Consider the following 20,626-nt stretch of genomic DNA (forward strand, 5'->3'; position numbering starts at 1 on the left):
TTGTTGATCTTTGGCACTAAGAGGAAATAGTTTCTCCTAGAAAGCACTAGCAATGCACAATCCTGTGGATTATAAATCCACAATTATACCACTGGAAAGACCCAATGTTCAGAACCTCAAAGATCCAGGGAGGCACAGTATATGAAGTAGTGGGTCTGGTGTCAGGAAGATTCTCCTTCCTGAGTTTAAATCCAGCCTGAGACCCTTACTGTGTGACCTGGGCATGTTACTTAACCCCATTTGTCTCAGTTTCCTCATCTATAAAATGAGATGGAGAAGTGGCAAATCACTTTAGTTATCTTTACCAAGAAAACCCATTTTAAAAGATTACTCTATCACAAAAATGAACAATTTGGAAATAGGTTTTGAGTGATAATACATGTATAACCCAGTGAAATTGCTTGTCAACTCCAGGAGGGGATAGAGGAGAGGGGGAGACAACATGAATCATAATCATGGGAAAATATTTTTTTAATATTAAAAAAGAAAAGAAAACCCCAAATGGTAAGTTGGGAGCAACTGAAATGACTAAACAAAATCCTGGAGGAGGAGGTCAGCAAAAGAACCTGGTTAGCCACAGGCAATTCCAAGTAGAATCAACTACTTCATCCAAAAATGCACAGAGGATGAATCCTGGCCCTGGCACAAAGCCCTAATTCAGGGCTTAAAGCTGGCTCAGAGATAAGTAAATCAAAGAGATACTGAACAGTATCAAAAATCATTGCAGGAGTGGGTAGCTCAGTAGATTGAGAATTAGGCCTAAAGATGGAAGGTCTTGAGTTCAAATGTGGACTTAGATACTTCCTACCTGTGTGACCCTGGGCAAATCATTTAAACCCCACTTCCTAGCCCTTACTGCTCTTCTGCCTTGAAACCAATACACAGTATTAAATCTAAGATGGAAAGTTAGAGTTTAAAACAATCATTGCAAATCTAGAGATTCTCCTCAAATCCCCCCAAATAAAAGTAACAATTTCAAGTGTGTGTGTGTGTGTTGGGGGGGGGGGGTCCCATAAGGACTACATGAATACCTGGAAGAAATAAAACGAGATTAAAAATAATAATAATAATAATAAAATCTCTGGAGGAAAGAGTTGATAAGTAGCTTAGAAGAAAAAGAGGTGATCCTTACTGAAGAAACAGCCTCCCTGAAAACTCTTAAGAGGGCAAACAAATAAGTAACTATGAAAAAGCAAGAAAGAGGAGAACAAAATCAAATGATTGAAAAAATAGGAGAAAACATAAGGTAACTGCTCTCAAAAACAAATAGCTTAGATAACAGGTCAAAGAGAGAGAATTTAAGAATCATCAAACTTCCTGAAAACCATGATTTAAAAAGCCTGGAGACTATATTTCAAATAATCATAACTGACAACTGCCCAGATCTGTTAGAGTCACAGGGCTAAGTGAAAGCAGAAAGACTCTACCAATCACTTCCTGAAAGAAACTCCAAAAGGAAAAAATCCCAGGAATAAACATCCTAGCCAAAATCCAGAACTCCCACATTAGAGAAAAAAAATACACTGCAAGCATCCATAAAGAAGCATTCAAGAACCAAGAGATGAACCAGAGTTAGGATCATATAAGACTTGGCAGCTTCTACTATAAACAAGGGAAGTTTTTAGAATGATATTACAAAGTGCAAAAGACTTACAATCAAAATAATTTACCCTGCAAAGCTGAGTATAATCCTTCGGGGGTGGGGGGGGGTGTATTAATAGAATAAAAGACTCTCAAACATTTCTGATGGGGAAAAAAAAAAGCTGAGTAGGGACTATGAAATGTAAACATTAGATAAGAAAAATATAAAAATAAGTTTGTTTGAATAATTGGAAAGGGCTACATGGTGATACAGTGCTAAAGTTCTAAAATGGAGGAAGAAACAAAGACCCTTTCAGAACTTTAATATCTTCAAAGGTTATTAAAAGAGATGAATCACATAATAGAGGACTGGGTGTGTAATAGTTCTCTTCTATGATTTTTAAGAAAGGAAAGAGAAGGGAGTGTTAGAGGAGGAATATTCAAGTACAGAAAAGAACTAGAGAGTAAAACTTGCTATTTCTAATTATTGGGTTGGTGTGCATCTTAAAATTTCTCAGACTCTACCTTGGAACATTTGGTTAAGGCTATTCCCCATTTTAAACAAGGTACTTGGTCAGGAATGTATTGGGAACTTTAACATTACTCCACCCATACTTAGGCATACTTTAGGGGAAGATAAAGTTGTAAACTCCTGATGGAACAATGAGAAAAAGTCCCCAACCCATACTTATAGTAAAGCTAGAACCTTAAGCTAGGTCTATTTTTAGATCTAATACAAAAGGGTGCTAAGTACCTATGAAGGTCAAATTAATCACTGAAAAGTCAAGCAACTTACAAAGGGCAAGCTTAGCAAGAGGTGTGAAGTTTTAGTCTACTTAGGTAAGGTGATTAACAAACGAAGATGTGAATTAAGAATGGTCAGTCCTGTGGAAAACATCTACTGTGATTGGTAGATGTGAAAATTTAGGGGAGGTGACATAAGAGAAATTTCTCTTTAAAAGGAGCTGGCTCTCTCAACTTAGGAAGAGTTCGTGAGTTGGATCTCGGACTAGTTGGAGTAGCTGGGCCTCTGAACTTAGTTGGAGTTTTGCTTGGGACAAAATCTTGTGGTGAGTGGATAAAAGACTGACTTACTTTTCTCTCTTAAAGAGAAAGGCCTAGGCCTTTTCCTACTATTTCCTCTTACTCTGTCTCTCCCCCTTCCCTTAATTCCTTCATTCGTATTAATTAAAATCTCCACAAAACCCAGCTGACTTGGGTATTTCATAGTTGGGAATTTTTCCCATGGCGACCACTTGTTTTTGATATAAAATCAAGACGCTAAAATTATTTTTACAGTTTTGGCAATTCACAGTCATTGGACCCACATTTTCGCGGTCACAGTTTAGTGAAAAGAAGAATATAAAACCAGAAAGGGGTGGGAGTTGAAAAGGAATCAGGCTACTATGTGTATACATTTTACATGACTACTTATTTGTTAGAAGGTTTTTTCCTCCCAGTTTTTCAATTGTGGGAGGGGTTATGTTAGAAGTGTCTGGTAGGTAGAAGGATGTTAGAAAAAAAAGTCATTTAAATGTCAATGTAAGAAATATGCAAAAACAGAAGGAAGTTCTGACAAAGGCAGTATTGAAAGTAATGTAAACCAAGGAATATGAACTAGATATTCAGTATTATAAACAATACCATTTTTGTGTTCTGCCATTTAGATGGAAAGCCTTTTTTGGTGGTTAAATTTTTAAAACATTGATATAATAAATATTATTGAACACATACTGTGTGCAAAGACCACTGTGCTAAGTGCTGGGGAAATACAGAAAAAGAAATTGCCTACCCTCAGGGTTTTTACCATGGAATACTTCCTTTTCTAATCTCATTATTTCAAGATACTTGACCATACCATATTATCATGCAAGTCCTTCAACTTGATAATATTAAGCATTGTGAAGCTAGACTTTTTTTTGCATGGGAATCTATTCCCAAACTTAAAATGAGGAAGTAATAGGTACTTAGTTATACATACTAGGCATATTACCAAAGAATTTCACCATCAGACATAAATCAAATGCAATAATCACAGTGCCATATCTGAACACTCAGATATCTCCACACAAAAACCTACTTAATAAATATTATAATACAAAAAGAACAAAAAGTGAAAAGAAACATAAACACATAAAGTCAATTAGGAATGACTATCAGTGAGTTATGGAGAAAGCTAGGTTATCTACTAAGAAGAGGGGACAACCAGCTGGATTTACTCATTCCATTTTCTGGGCAAGTATAAAATATATAAATGTTGCCAAAGGCAACTGCTTTTGTGCAGAAAAGGGAAAAAAAATTATCTGGAGTTAATATAAGTGCATATTTGAAAAATCTACTAGAAGCCAAGGAATTAAGGAAACTGATGCTGCTCTGAAACCATCACTTAATTGTTATCACCTATTTACAATCTGGCAATTAAGAAAAAGCAAATTTAAAAATCTTCAACAGTATGAAAGTCACATAAGGGAGAAAGGAAACGGTCCAGGAAGTCATGCGGTTAATAAACTGGGAAGGAGCCATACAAAGGTGAGTCCCCTCCCCCTCACAGAAGTGCAGGAACATTTAATTTCTCAAACCTGTGCCAACTATTTTCTCTTCTATGTGTAAATTTAGCAACAAAAATGCACAATTGTAGAGAAGAAGTCATAGCCAGGACACAAATACTCGAAAATCATTAATTTATGTGTCTAGAGAAAGGAACTGTTAATTTTATTCATTTAAAAATTCGGAAAATCTTTCAGTACTCTATTTATATTCTACTTTTCAGCCTTTTGGCTTTTTTTCATTATAGTGACAATACCATATCAAGCTAAAGACAGAGAAATATTGTTCCCACCAAGCCTGTCCACAATTCTCTTCTCTGCTTCTCTTCACCAGCCCAAGTCTAGCCCAAGGCAGTTACAAACTCTCCTTCCACAGGAGGCCTTCCCAGATGAATTCTATCCTAGACAAATCACTAATTAAATAAATATTGATGTACCTTTTACATTTATAGTTTTGTGCTAGGCATATATGCTAGGTGATATAAAGATGAAGAAAAATCCTTTGCTTTTAAGAAGTTCAAAGTACTTTCATACTAGAAAAGGTTTTCTGGGACTGCCCAGAACAGCTTGGGAAGCCCCAGAGATGGATCAGCAATTAGAAGCACAGCACAAGATAACCTATTTTAGTAACTTAGCCATCCCTTTAATTCAGAGCTGCTTTTACCCCTAGCATATACCCACTAGTATAAACACCAAAAATGTTCTAGAACCACAGAAACTGAGAAGTTGTATAACTCTAAGACAATGTCTGGGACTTACCTATAAAAGGACCATTTAAGCAGGAACTGTCTTGCTGCCTTGGGGAAACTGGGGCTGCCAGCATGGTGTTTAAGAACTTGGGTGACAACATTATCAAGCCAAGTGGCCCATTGATCCAATGAGCTCTGCTGTTGCAAAGTCAACTTGAAATCCTGCTCCAGCTTCTGTACCACACTCTCTTCACACTGGCACACCCAGGAGGCTTGTTCCTGGGAGTGAGCACAAAAGGAAATTGGCAAAGAAGGGCTTCAATGGCAAAGCTGGAACAGATAGCTCAAAAGTTTTTTTCAGCTTTAAGTTATATGTGAATGTGACAACCTGATAATTTCTTCATTTCTATCTCTAATAATACTTTCTATAATAGTGGCATAAAATTTGATATACAGCACAGAGCTTTTCCCAAAAATTCAAAATTCAACAAATATTCAAATGCTTATCGTGTATAATACACTATGCTAGCACTAGGAATATAATTTTTAAATGGCACAGCCCTTGCCCTCGGAGTTTACATCCCATTTAGGAGGGAAGCCGCATGCAATACAACATATTCAAGAAAAGGTATACTACTAAAGGAGTACTGGGCCAGGGAAAAAGGCAGATAAAATGCCCTAGGAAAATATTAGATCAAATAAGAATTATTTGAGAGATCAGAAAGGAATTAAGGGACAGCTAGGGGCCTCAGTGGATAGAGAGTCAGGCCTGGAGAGAGGAGCCAAGTCCTGGTTCAATTCTAAGATAGAAGGTAAGGGTTTTAAAAAAAGAAAGGAATTAATAGAACTGAAGGAGGTGCATTCCCCAATCAACAAATGCTCAAGGGACATGAATTGGCAGTTTTCACAGGAAGAAATCAAAACTATCAATAAGCACATGAAAAAGTATTCTAAATACCTCCTAATTAGGGAAATGCAAATTAAAACAACTCTGAGGTATCACCTCACACCTAGCAGACTGGCCAATATGACAGCAAAGGAAAGTGATAAATGTGGGAGGGAATGTGGCAAAGTTGGGACATTAATGCATTGCTGGTGGAGTTGTGATTTGATCCAACCATTCTAGAGGGCAATTTGGAACTATGCACAAAGGGCTTTAAAAGACTGCCTGGGGCTGGGTAGATCAGTGGATTGACAACCAGGCCTAGAGATGGGAGGTCCTAGGTTCAAATCTAGCATCAGACACTTCCCAGCTGTGTGACCCTGTGCAAGTCACTTGACCCCCATTGCCTAGTCCTTACCACTCTTCTGGCCTTGGAGTCAATTGACTCTAAGACAGAAGGTAAGGGTTTAAAAAAAAAAAGACTGTCAGCCCTTTAATCCAGCCATAGCACTGCTGGGTTTGTACCCCAAACAGATAATAAGGAAAAAGACTTGTACAAAAATATTCATTGCTATGCTCTTTGTGGTGGCAAAAAAACCCAAAAAAACTGGAAAATGAGGGGATGCCTTTTGATTGGGGAATGGCTGAATAAATTGTGGTATCTGATGGTGATGGAATATTATTGTGCTGAAAGGAATAATGAACTGGAGGAATTCCATGTGACCTGGAACGACCTCCAGGAAGTGATGCAGAGTGAGAGGAGCAGAACCAGGAGAACATTGTACACAGAGACTGATACATTGTGGCACAATTGAATGTAATGAACTTGCCAGTGGAACTGTTTGTCAGCTTGGGGAGGGGGGGAGGGAAGAGAGGTGAGAAAAATCATGAATCATGTAACCATGGAAAAATATTCTAATTTAAAAAAAAGAACTGAAGGAGTTAAAGGAAGATAATGATTCTAAAAGTCAGAGATGAGGAAGGAATGACTGATTGATTCTGTGCATGTAGTACAGCCTATATGACTACATGGAGGTAGAGGATATGTCAAGTTCAATGAATAGCTAATAAGTCCAGTTCAGCTAGAACATAGGCAGTATGAAGGAGAATAGAGTAAAATATAGTCAGAAAGGTAGGTTGGAACTAGATTTTGCAGGGTCTTGAATGTCAGACTAAATTATATTTTGTTTTTGAGGCAATAAACCAATTTCACAAAAGAGTAAAATTAAGTTTATTTACACTGTAAAATAAACAATGTTGAGGTCTTTTTTTATATATATTTTTTTTATTTCATCATTTCCAAGCATTATTCATTAAAGACATAGATCATTTTCTTTTCCTTCCCCCCTACCCCCCATAGCCGACGCGTAAATCCACTGGGCATTACATGTTTTCTTGATTTGAACCCATTGCCATGTTGATAGTATTTGCATTAGAGTGTTCATTTAGAGTCTCTCCTCTGTCATATCCCCTCAATCGCTGTATTCAGGCAGTTGCTTTTCCTCGGTGTTTCTATTCCCATAGTTTATCCTTTGCTTATGAATAGTGTTTTTTTCTCCTAGATCCCTACAAATTGTTCAGGGACATTACACCGCCACTAATGGAGAAGTCCATCACGTTCGATTATACCACAGTGTATTAGTCTCTGTGTACAATGTTCTCCTGGTTCTGCTCCTCTCGCTCTGCATCACTTCCTGGAGGTTGTTCCAGTCTCCATGGAACACCTCCACTTTATTATTCCTTTTAGCACAATAGTATTCCATCACCAACATATACCACAGTTTGTTCAGCCATTCCCCAATTGATGGGCATCTTCTCGTTTTCCGATTTTTGCCACCACAAAGAGTGCAGCTATGAATATTCTTGTACAAGTCTTTTTGTCCATTATCTCTTTGGGGTACAGACCCAGCAGTGCTATGGCTGAATCAAAGGGCAGACAGTCTTTTATTGCCCTTTGGGCATAGTTCCAAATTGCCCTCCAGAATGGTTGGATCAATTCACAACTCCACCAGCAATGAATTAATGTCCCCACTTTGCCACATCCCCTCCAGCATTCATTACTTTCCTTTGCTGTTATGTTAGCCAATCTGCTAGGTGTGAGGTGATACCTCAGAGTTGTTTTGATTTGCATCTCTCTGATTATAAGAGATTTAGAACACTTCTTCATGTGCTTATTAATAGTTTTGATTTCTTTGGCTGAGAACTGCCTGTTTATGTCCCTTGCCCATTTATCAATTGGAGAATGGCTTGATTTTTTGTACAGTTGATTTAGCTCTTTATAAATTTGAGTAATTAAACCTTTGTCAGAGGTTTCTATGAAGATTTTTTCCCAGTTTGTTGTTTCCCTTCTGATTTTAGTTACATTGGTTTTGTTTGTGCAAAAGCTTTTTAATTTGATGTAGTCAAAATTATTTATTTTACATTTTGTGATTCTTTCTATGTCTTTCCCCTCCCAAAGGTCTGACATGTATACTATTCTGTATTTACCCAATTTACTTATGGTTTCCTTCTTTATGTTTAAGTCACTCACCCATTTTGAATTTATCTTGGTGTAGGGTGTGAGGTGTTGATCTATTCCTAGTCTCTCCCACACTGTCTTCCAATTTTCCCAACAGTTTTTATCGAATAGTGGATTTTTGTCCCAAAAGCTGGGATCTTTGGGTTTATCGTATACTGTCTTGCTGAGGTCGCTTTCCCCCAGTCTATTCCACTGATCTTCCTTTCTGTTTCTTAGCCAGTACCAAATTGTTTTGATGACTGCTGCTTTGTAATATAGTTTAAGGTCAGGGACTGCAAGGCCCCCATCATATGTTTTTTTTTTCATTATTTCCCTGGATATCCTTCATCTTTTGTTCTTCCAAATGAACTTTGTTATGGTTTTTTCTAAATCAGTGAAGAAGTATTTTGGTAGTTCAATGGGAATGGCACTAAATAGATAAATAAGTTTGGGTAGGATGGTCATTTTTATTATATTGGCTCGTCCTATCCATGAGCAGTTAATGTTTTTCCAATTGCTCAAGTCTAGTTTTAGTTGTGTGGCGAGTGTTTTGTAGTTGTGTTCATATAGTTCCTGTGTTTGTCTTGGGAGGTAGATTCCTAAGTATTTTATTTTGTCTAAGGTGATTTTGAATGGGATTTCTCTTTCTAGTTCTTGCTGCTGAGCTCTGTTGGAGATATATAGAAAAGCTGATGATTTATGTGGGTTTATTTTGTATCCTGCAACTTTGCTAAAGTTGTTGATTATTTCAATTAGCTTTTTGGTTGAATCTCTAGGATTCTTTAAGTAGACCATCATGTCATCTGCAAAGAGTGATAACTTGGTCTCCTCCTTGCCTATTTTGATGCCTTCAATTTCTTTTTCTTCTCTAATTGCTACTGTTGAGGTCTTTTAAAAACCAAAATAGGATGAAATGAACAGAAGCAAGAGGGCAATTTATATAATAAAAACAACTATAAAAACAAATAGCCTTGGAAGCTACAAGAATAATGGCCATTCACAATTCTAGGGTACCAATAATGAAACATTTAAGCCATGAAAAAGTCATGGCTGGCAAAATGAGTCATGCATAGATTTGTATACCGCCACTGAAGGAATTTATGAAATGAAGTTTAGAGGGGGCAGTTAGGTGGCTCATTGTATTGAGAGCCAGGCCCAAAGATAGGAGGTCTTAGGTTCAAATGTGGCCTCAGACACTTCCTAATTGTGTGACCCTGGGCAAGTCATTTAACCCCCATTGCCTAGCCTGTACCAGTCTTCTGCCTTAGAACCAATACACAGTATTGATTCTAAGAGGGAAGGTAAGGTTTTTTTAAAATAAAATAAAATGAAGTTTAAAGAGAGCTGAAAAAATATAGAGAAAGGACTCCTAAATTTGAATTCGTGTATTTTATTCATTCATTCAACACAAATTAAGTGCCTACTGTGTGTGGAGTCTTATGCTAGGGGGAAAAAAAAGGTTTAGATATATTACCTTTCCTCACAGAATCATAGCTACAATATGCAAAATTTTAAGCATAAAGTAGGGCTCCAGAGGCCAGCTAGTCTGGCCTTTGTTTAAAAACAAAGTTAGCCATTGTTTGAAAATCTATCATGAAGGAGAATTTACTACTTCCAGAGATGGATGTCTCTGATACTATTTCAGAAATCTCTATATAATATATTTTATAAAGTTCTTAGGCCATGGCAGTCAGCTTGGCTACAGCACTTCAGGAGAAAAAGCCTAAGGGGACTGTAACCAGCATCAAAAAGTTCTTAACTGTCAGCCACAGGCCAAAAGACAGAGTAGGATAGGTCACCAGAACAGGATGTCATGCATATAGGAACAACCGAAAAAGGGCACAGCATCCAGATCAGGTCAGTTCTGACCACTGAAAGTGGAAAGGACAGAGAACTAAGCTAGTGAACTGTGAATTCTCCAGTATGGGAGGAAACCAAGATAATTTGAGATCCAGTCTCTAAGGAAACAACAATAAAAGGAGAGAGTCAGATAGGGAATGATAAGACAAATAAGGCAGGGAGGGAGTATCAAAAAGATGAAAGATTTCAGGAAGAAAACTCAAAGACTTTGAACAAAAACAAATAAAACAACAGAAGCCGTTATATCCTCCACATCTAATAAATGAGTTCTGGCATTATGAATAAAATATTAAAAATAAAGGAAAATGATACATTTGATGAAATAGAAGACCCTGTGGAATTTGTGAACATAGAACCACCAATATTCCATTCCTGAATAAGTCAAAAGAGAAATGAGAAATATGACAGCAGAATTTATGTCCTAATCAGCAAAAGTATTAGAAATTTCTTTACAAAGCATATTAGAAAAACTGGAATCTCCAATGGCAAAGCTTCATCAAAGAAACAAAAGAGAAAAAAATAGACAGGTAATGCAAATTTGAAAGGACAAAATTGAAGGACAATCTAGAAAAGAAACAAAAAAATTTTAAAGAAAATATACTGGTTAAGTAAAACATACTCATCTTGAGGATAAAATGCATAGAGATGACTGAAGGATCACAGATCTCCCAAGGGGGGAAAAAAAACCTTAGCACAATAATGAAGAAAATAAAAAGAAGAAAACTGCCCAGAATTTATGAACATTAAAAATGAAATTCCAATGGAAAGAATTCATAGACTGCCTTCAGGAAAAAAAAAAACAAGGCTGCAAATACCAGTATACACGGTGGTTAAATTTAACAGTTCAGTTCAGAAATAACTTCTGTTAAGTAATCAGGAGAAAAACCTTCAAATACAAAGGAAAGGATATTTGAACAATGCAAGACTATTCTGCACCATCTTGAAAATATAGAAGGGAATATAATAATGTTCCAAAGAACTTTTTTAGGGCTTACAACACAACCCAAGATGATCTATCCTGGAAATCTGAGCTTAAACCATATAAGACGAAAAAATGTATGAGACATTTTTAGAAAGAAAACCTAAGTGAAGAGATTATTTGCTTCTCAAACACCCTGAATAACAAATACAGGTGTGAAAAAATGTAGCCAGCAAGGGCAGCAACAGCAAGTAAGACAACAGAGAGACCAGTGAAAGCCTTTCTTCTAAATGTATACAAGGAGAGGAAGGAAGGCAGAAATCTGATACAGATAATAGTGAAGAGGCAGAGGAGGGCATTAATTCTCAGGGCTACATTACAAAATAGGAAGGTACATGAGAGGGAAGGAGGGGACCAGGGGAACAGAGAGGAGCATGTAACAACATGCCAGGGTCAAATCAAGGGCTAGCAATGAGAGAACAGTGGCATCTGTGGTCTCTGAAAGAAAAAAACCCCACAGGGAGTGTGTGGGGAGGAGAGGAGAAAGTATGAAAAGGGCTGGGGGAAGTAAGGAGGTCCTCTTTGAGGGTGGAAGGGGGATCCACTGATGAATGTCCTTGTGGGTAAAGGAAAATAGTCTGGAAGGAAGGTGGCAACCTTACTCTGAAAGAGGCCTAAAGGATTGTCCTTAAAATGTCTTTGTCTTATATTGGGCACTCTGGGGGCAAATGGCACCTAGAGGAATGGGAGAGTATGCACAAATTGAAGTTTGGAGGCAAATGTAGAAAAAAAAGGTAAAAGGATGGGCATAGATAAGTGGGGGGCTAAGGATGGAGTGAAGGACACCTCCAAAAATGAACATTGTTTTAAGAGTGAGGCATAATGAAAAAATTGGGGAATTCCCCAGGCAAGCCCTAAAAAAGGCAATGGGAGAAAGCACCTAGAAGGGAGAGTCTAGCATGGATATCTTGGAAGCTTTAATTGCATGAAGAATACAGGCTCTGCCACCTGCAGCCAACTTCCTGACTGAACCTAAATTTGCTTCTTTGCAACCCCTAACTACTGCCCTTGGCGTTGTTTCTGCCCCCTGGGCCCAAACACAAGACCTTCAAGCACCTGGGAGCAGCTATGATGTGTACACTGTACCCCCAGCTAAATACTCCCAGCTCTTTAATACAGCATGGACTCAAGGCCTACTACCAACTCTCTAGCTTATCAATGTGTGCCTTAAACTCTAGTGCCCAGAACTGAGCAGAAGTTTCCAGATGAAGCCCGATGAAGGCAGAATACTGAGAGAAAAAATCACTTAATGTTTTCTAGAATCTATTCCTTTCTTTCTTTTTTTTTTAAACCCTTACCTTCTGTCTTGGAGTCAATACTGTGTGTTGACTCCAAGGCAGAAGAGTGGTAAGGGCTAGGCAATGGGGGTCAAGTGACTAGCCATGGGTCACACAGCTGGGAAGTGTCTGAGGTCAGATTTGAACCTAGGACCTCCCATCTCTAGGCCTGGCTCTCAATTCACTGAGCTACCCAGCTGCCCCCTTATTCCTTTCTTAATGTAGGCCACTGTTACATTTTTTTGGCTGCAGAATCAAACTGTTAGGTTCTGAAACCTGTGGCCCACTTAAACCCATAGTCCTTTCTCAGATGAACTGTCTTAACTATTTTGTACTTGTAAAATTGACTTTCTGAACCCCAGTATGACTTCATCTCATTAAATTCAATTCAGTGCTCTAATCTACTCCATACTCTTTTTACTGTGCTGCCAGGCTAGTTATCCAGCCAGCCAGGACCTATTATTCTGAGGGCATATTCCCAGACTTCACCACAACATAACAGAATGTGGAATTACTGATGAATGTGATATGAGATAGTCAATGGCTGCCAAATGTTCCAAGTTACTCTTAACCTCTAATCTCCCTTCCTCATTTCTTTTGCCAATGATTCCTCCAAAGAATACAGGAACTTTAGACTTTAAGTAATAAACAATAAAATATCATTAATTCAGTACTACTTATTTTGGAAGGAAAATCAGTAGGAAGTCACCTGCACATTGGCGAAGTCTACTCGATTTAGGTCACTGAGCATCTGGTTTATCTGGGAAGTGTTTTGGAGCACTGCCCGGGCTGCCTGAGCGAGGTGGTTCAGGGATGTGTATCTCCGCAGAGTCTGTGCAAAGGCACTCACTACTCCAACCTGTGACACAGAGGACAATGCATCAGCAATACATATGGACTTCTTATATTAGTGAATACTATGTGCTATGCATGCTACGTGCTTTATAAACTCCAGGATCTTATCATAATCTGTTATCATTCCATTTATCCTTCTGCCTTGTAATCCCCAAAACTGTTCTTTGGCCTCATCAAAACCTCCAAACCCTTCCTCACCTCAGTTTTTCTACAGACCATCAAAACTGCTGCACTGGCTACACTCACTTCTATTCTCAACATTCATAACTTGACTCACCCCCACCCCCACTCACCCCCACACACCCTTCCAATCTTTTTACACCTTACTCTGTCCCTTCCTTCCCAATGTGATGTGTAATCCAGTGACAGGTCTCCTGGCCAATCCTCACATAAGACTCTCCATTTCCTAACTCCACAGGCATTTTCACTAGCTTTCCCCAGGTCTGGAATTCTCTCCCTTCTCATTTTTATCTTCTGGCTTATCTGGTTTCCTTCAAGTCCAAGCTAAAATCCCATCTTCTGCAAGAAGTCTTTCTTAATCCCTCTTAAATACTAGTGCTTTCTAATGAATATCTCTAATTTATTCTTAGCATATGGCCTGGTTCATGGTAGGTACTTAATGTTTGTTGACTTGACAACATAATTATAATGCATTTAAGGCAAATAAGAAGTATATGAATCTGGAAACACTTTGATTGGATAATGCAAAGGAAAAACAATAAAAACACAACTAGAAATACAGTACACACTGTGATTTCATGAATCTATTCAACCTCCACATCAAGAGCCTTCTTTCCCTGTAAATACCTGCATGGCCTTTCCCATCATCACCCCCTCCCCTTGACCTCTCTGCTTTCAACTCTCTTTTATGGGTTATCTCCTTCCATTGGAACATAAATACCTTCAAGGTAGGGATTATATTTTTTGTCTACAATTTTATTCTCAATATTGAGTATAGTGCCTAGCCCATAATGAGCACTTAATAAATGATTTACCTATCTATGTGAAAGGAAAAGGGAATATGGGCAAATGGATAAAGAATCCAAAAATTAAATGTAAATTACTACTAAGTAAGTGTAATTAGTTGTACTGATAGCCAGTTTTATATTTTTTTCATTTGTTTAATGTGCTGCCATGGTTAAAGAATTTATTATTGGTGACTAACCAATATGAACTGGCATTAATGACAAAAGATGTCATTTCTCTTTCAGCTATGCTTCTAAGAACTTTGCACCAAAACTCAGCTTCTCTCTCACCTCAGAACTTCTCTGAATATCGGGGTCTTTCTCACCCTACAATATATCTTTCTGCCAGGCCAAATAACCCTGCTTCTGTCCCTTCTCAGCTATGCTTCTAACTTGGAAATCTTGCCATCATTTCCCCAAATCAATATACTTTATATAACTTTACTCCTCCCAACCGCACTGTTATGTTTTGTTTTCCTTATTAAAATATAAGCTGCCGATGAGCAGGCACATTTTTTTCTTTTTGCTCCTCAACACATATAAGTGCTTAATAAATATTTGTAATCTCCCAGCTAAAATCCCACTTTCTATAAGACTCTTTCTCTATCACCCTTAATGTTAATTCCTTCTATTGATTATTCCCAATTTATCCAATATATATCTAGTATGTACATTCTTATTTGTACATACAAATAAGATTATAGTTTCTTGGACTATAAGCTCCTTGAGAGCTAGGTCTATATTTTGCCTTTCTTTGTATTCAGGGCACTTAGTATCGTTCCTAAGACATATCAGGTGCTTAATAAATACTATGTGACTGACCGGAGAAACGTGAAGATATGAATGAAGCAGAGCAAAATAAACAGAATCAAGAGAACAATATATACAAAGACTACAAAAATGTAAGTATAAAGATCATTAAAAGGAAGTTGAATTCTGAGTAACTGAAAAGCCAATGAAATTCTGAGAGAACAATGAAACATACCTCCTTTCTGGCCAAGAAGTGGGAGACTACACAGTACTCCAGATGTGCTCTATCCAAGGGTAGACCCCCCTCATTCTCAAATTATGCCTCTATCAATGAAGCCTGAGAATAATTACTCTAATTACATAAAAATAAAAGAAGGAACCTGGCCCTCTGATGCAAAGAATTAGTCATGCTTTCCAAGATTAGAGGACAACAGGCCCACCTTCTTCACATTATTCTCAAATTCTGATTCAGTACAGCATGTTAGCATAGTAAACAACTATGCTTGGTTTTGTGACTTAATCGTTACCTCTTACTCAGCAGTCTATCCAGAGTATTTCATTCAGTCATTGTTTGCTGAGATTTTACTCTCTAGAACACAGTTTGACTAGATTTGGTGTTCCGATTAAGATTTACTGACTATAATTTAAGCACCAACAACTAGCTACTACTGAGTCTTTTTTCCAAATCAATTACCTTTGTTTGAATGATCTGCTGGGGAAAATCACTCATTGCATTTGTCAACCAGCCTTCCAAGCTCTTTGCAAAATTTCGAATTGCCTGTGTCAAGGTACCTATGAAACAACAACCAAAATATTAACAACAGAAGAAAGATTTTCTCATGCAATAACTTATTACAAGTAAATCTTTGTCATGCCATTCTCTTACTTTCCACCTTCTCTGTGTCAAATCCCTAGGCCAGGCCCTTTTGATGACATCTCTCTTAACCTATTTAACCAATATAACCCAGTAAACAGCCTCCCCATTTCTAGTATCTTCTGTCTCCAATTCAAACTGAACAGTGCCACCAAGTCAGTCTTCCACAGGTTTATTTGTACCATTAAGTCTTCAAAAACCTTAAAAGCTCTCCCTTTCATACCAAATAAAGTCAAGACTCCTACACTTAGCATCATTAAATCACATATTTCATCCTTACACAGAAAGTACATTCTAGGCAAACTGATAATTCCTCAACATAGCTGGAATTTCCCTTTCTTCATATCTTTATTCAACCATCCCCTATCCCTGACTAACAAAATCTTACCCATGCTTTAAGGCCTAATAGGAATATTGTCTCTTTCATGAAGTTTTCTCTGCTTCATCCAGACAGGAGTGATTGATCTCTCTCCTGAACTCTCTTAATACTTTGTATTCTTTGGTGGCACATCATATTTTACTTTGTGTAATAGCTACTTAACCTTTTTAAAAAAACTAATATGGCAAAACTATAGCAAGTCTGGAAAGGAGCAATAAGAATGATATAACAAAGGATAGTTAAGTAACTATAGATAGTTACCTGGCCTACAGAAGAACAGACGAAGATAATAACTATGTAAACTATAGGGAAATTAGTATTTCTTCTCTCTATAGAAAGCAGAATTTGAGGAAAATATATTTCATTTGTGTCAAGAAAGATGTACATTAGAAAAATGTCTAAATTCCTGTTTTTATTAGCATATCATTTAACACGTGATCACGTCTATTATTGTGTTTTATATATGCAGTCCCTATCCCAGTATTTAGCACAGTAAATTTGCTTGTTGAATTAATGAATCTCCTTTTATAGCACTCAATATTGTGTATAGCACACACTTAGCAGATACTTGTGAATCAAATGATTGATCTATCCCTTAAATACTATAAGAATCTCTATCATTCCCATTACTGAAATAATTCCTTGATGACTAGAAATGTTTCTGTATTGGTAGTGCTTTTAGTTCTCCTGGCACAGCTTTAAACTACCCAGGGACACCTCCATTCTACCAGGACATGTTGGAGCACAGAATGATTAAATATTAAAAGAGGCTACCAGCAAAGGGCGTGGAATATGCCACCAGTTATTTTTATGAAGAGGTTCAAGAAGCATCTGTTTTAGATTGTCCAGATGAATTGAGGGTCAGAACTGTCTCCTCTAAAAAAATTCCATTCTAGTACTCTTTGAAGCAAATAAATAATGATCTTTCCCATGAGGTTTGACTCAAACATGTCTGCCTGGGATTTCATACTGAAGGTTATGAAAACTGACCTGGATACCAACATGGCCCATTTATAAACATATTCCAACAAAGACACTCTGGAAGGATTAATTTTAGTTAAATGCTTCTCAGTGACAACAGTTTCTCTTTGCCAACACAGAAATTAATAGCCTCAGATAGAAATAACATTCTTTTTCTCTTCCTGGTTTGGTTATACGGAAAAACATCTAGACTACAGAGAAAAATATCTTGGGCATTAACTATATTAAGATGTTGTCGGAACAGTTATATTCTGTACTATGCAATTTAGTATGCATAAGAACCCAAAGACATAATCCTATCATCAAAAAATTAGAGCTAGGCTAGAATAAGGAAAAGATTTGCTTACTGGGCACCGGTCTCAGCACATCAGGGATGAGAATCTCCACCAGAGCCTGATATAGTATGTGATCACAATTTCTCATCCACTTTAATATAGGATCATATTTACACAGTGTAATAAGCTTGTCCTTTGGGATGACAGTGACTTCATGTTCTTCTTCACTATATGGAAATGGACAAAACAACATTTGCATTCAGTGTAGGTATATTAAGACAGAGCATTTTGCAAATTAATGCAAGGGGAGGTTGCCTTATCAAAACCTATTGAAAGTCACCCAAAATAAACAGAAAAATACAAATAACATGCCCAGGAAATCTGAAAAAAAGCTGTATTTTTTAGTTTTATTTTTCTTTTTGTCACCAGGTCCTTCCCACTCCCCCATTTTGATGCTGTATTAGAGTTATGCTTCTTGCTTTTTCATCCTGTGCTTTGCAGAAAACTGCACATCTTTTAATGAATATATTTTATTTCAGCTTACTAATTAGAAAATTGCATATACACAAATTGTTTTTAGCATTTTATAATTCAGTTTTATGAAGATCTTTGAAATCTAGTCTTTTTAATCCAAGTTGAAAAGTTCAATAGACAGCAATCTGAATCCCTACTTATACATTATAATAACTAAATAGAAAAAAAATAATTAGTATTTGTTCCTTCTAAGGTTCTTCCTAGGCAGTAAGTGGCTCAGTAGATAAGAGTGCTGGCTCAGGAAGACTTGAATTCAAGTTCCAGCCTCAGACATTTACTAGTTATGTAATCCTGGGCAAATAATTTAACCTCTTTCTGCCTCAATATCTTCAACGGTAAAATGGGGATAATACCACTTACCTAATGTAGGATCAAATGAGACAATATTTGTCTCATAGATACCATAGTATCTAGCACATGATGATACTTAATAAATGTATGCTTACTTCCTCCCTTTAACTTTGTATTATTTGATTACTTTGAGTAGACCCCACAGCTTTCAGGTTGAATTTGAACTAATAAACACTTTCTATGAATCACAGGTGGAGGCTGAAAGACCTCACATCCAGCTCAGACCTTGACTAGAGCAGATGTTTCTCAGAGGCTGTTTCTACAGGACATTTGGGCAGAGTCCAGCCTGGAAACAAAGTATTAATAGGTCACCATCTCCTGATTTAGATGATCAGGATTTGTCATTCACCTGGAAGGTAGAGCAGTGGAGCCTTCACCTGAGGGGGGTTTGGAACTCCAGAATGACAGCCACAGCTTCTCAATGTAGTGAAACTGAAGATTCATTACAACATCCAAAGTTGCCTAAGAATAAAGACAACTTTTTAAAATAGTGCTTATCACATTAAATTGTACTTCCTTATTAGCAAAGCATTTTATGAACTGGACTAACATCAAACCCTACAGTAGTTATGGAGATTACATTTATTTTTTTTCAAAAGATTTCTGTAAAGAAAGTATTCTGCAAACATTAAAGTGTTAAAAGAAATATGAGCCATTATTGTTATCAAGAAGAGTACACAGTGTCTGGGACATATCAGGTCTATGTACTCTCATAGATCAGGTGTGCGCTTATCAAAAGGCCCAAGAGGGCTTGATTCAACTGCCTACCCAGAGAGGAGCAAACTACTCTATAAGCTAGAATCAGGTCCTATATTTCTTATGTAGGTACAAAGTAGATGTTGCCTAAATCCATGACTCCCCTTCACACACTTTAAATTCCACATTGGGATCTCTAGCCTTTATCCCTATGCTTGCAAAGCTCATTGCTCCTCATTCCTGAAATGTCCTCCCTTCCCTCTTTTTGTTCTGATGAAACTTTACCTATCCTTTAAAACTAACTTTGAATGCTCAAGCAAGCCTTCCCTGATCTTCTTTATTGCCAATGACATTTCCCCTCAGACCTCACATAGAATTTTGTTTGTAACTCTCAAATCCACTTATTATGTATCATATTTGTCTGGGCTGATATTGTCTTCCCCACTCCAATAGAGTGTGAGTTCCTTGAAAGGAGGAACCACATCTTATCTAAACTCTGTATCTATTCCAGAACTACTATAACACTGCACACAGTTGTCATTTAATAAATACTTCTTTGCTTATTAGGTAATTGATTACTAGGATAAAATGTTTATGAGATAAATATCTTATGCTATAGAAAGCACATTGAGAAGAACCAGAAGAATAGCAATATTGTATGATGAAACATTGTGAATGGCTTGGCTATTCTTGGCAGTACAGTGATCCAAGACAATCTCAAAGGACTCATGATGTAAAATACCATCTGCTTCCAGAAAAGAACTGATGGAGTCTAAAGACAGACCAAAATATGCTATATTTCACTTTCTTCATTTTGTTTGTTATGCTGTTGTTCAAGTTCTCTTCCACAAAAGGACTAATATGGAAAAGTGTTTTATGTGACTACATATGTAAAATCTATATCAGATTGTTTACTATTTCAGGAATTGGAGAGGAGAGAGCAGAAGGGAGAGAATTTGGAACTCAAATATTTTTTTAAATGTTAAAAATTTACATGCAATTGGGGAGAAATATTCTTAAGGGGGAAAAAACAGCACACTAAATTTGTTCCACCACCTCAAAGGTAATTACAAAACTCCTTGAAGGCAGAGGCTTTTGTTTTTTATCTTTTTATCATCCATATTTATTACAATTTTTTGTACATAATAGATATTCAGCAAATGTTTGTGGGCTTGTTGAACTATTAATAATATTTATAAGAATACTTAAGGGGCAGCTGGGTAGCTCAGTGGATTGAGACCCAGGCCTAGAGATGGGAGGTCCTAGGTTCAAATCTGGCCTCAGACACTTCTTAGCTGTGTGACCCTAGGCAAGTCACTTGACCCCCATTGCCTAGCCCTTAGCACTCTTCTGCCTTGGAACCAATACATAGTATTGATTCCAAGATGGAAGGTAAGGGTTTTAAAAAAAAAGGTTACTTAAGCAATGAAATTCCCAAACACAAACTTACTACTTTATAGAACTAAGACACAAATAATAAAACAAGACCACTCAGAGAGTAATGCAATCACCTCACAGTGTCTTCTGTAAAGAAGTTGTAGGGTCTTTATGTCATTCACAGTGATCCCCTCCTGTAAGAATACACTGCCTAGATCAGGAGCTGGGAACTCTGGAAAGACATGGGAAACATCTAAAGAGTAGAAAAGACAAAAAT

At 37.2% G+C, this 20,626-nt stretch overlaps 1 protein-coding gene and 1 long non-coding RNA gene across 10 annotated transcripts in view; one reads left to right on the forward strand and one right to left on the reverse strand.

The window, feature by feature from the left end:
* The window catches only part of RFX2 (regulatory factor X2), a 147,702-nt gene that overhangs the window by 5,903 nt on the left and 121,173 nt on the right, over positions 1-20,626 (reverse strand). For all 9 annotated transcript variants that reach the window (XM_056822512.1, XM_056822511.1, XM_056822510.1 and 6 more), the window contains 6 exons: positions 20,484-20,602; positions 18,626-18,738; positions 17,464-17,618; positions 15,577-15,674; positions 13,022-13,171; positions 4,887-5,095 (listed from right to left, as the gene is read on the reverse strand). In XM_056822512.1, the coding sequence (XP_056678490.1) occupies positions 4,887-5,095; positions 13,022-13,171; positions 15,577-15,674; positions 17,464-17,618; positions 18,626-18,738; positions 20,484-20,602 (844 nt within the window). The remainder of the gene's footprint in view (positions 1-4,886; positions 5,096-13,021; positions 13,172-15,576; positions 15,675-17,463; positions 17,619-18,625; positions 18,739-20,483; positions 20,603-20,626) is intronic.
* LOC103092901 (uncharacterized) lies at positions 1,756-18,766 on the forward strand. The gene is made up of 2 exons (XR_008917409.1): positions 1,756-2,651; positions 18,468-18,766. It is a non-coding gene; the product is annotated as an uncharacterized LOC103092901 (long non-coding RNA).

Source organism: Monodelphis domestica, chromosome 3, assembly GCF_027887165.1.
Source record: "Monodelphis domestica isolate mMonDom1 chromosome 3, mMonDom1.pri, whole genome shotgun sequence".
NCBI classification, from domain to species: Eukaryota; Metazoa; Chordata; class Mammalia; order Didelphimorphia; family Didelphidae; genus Monodelphis; species Monodelphis domestica.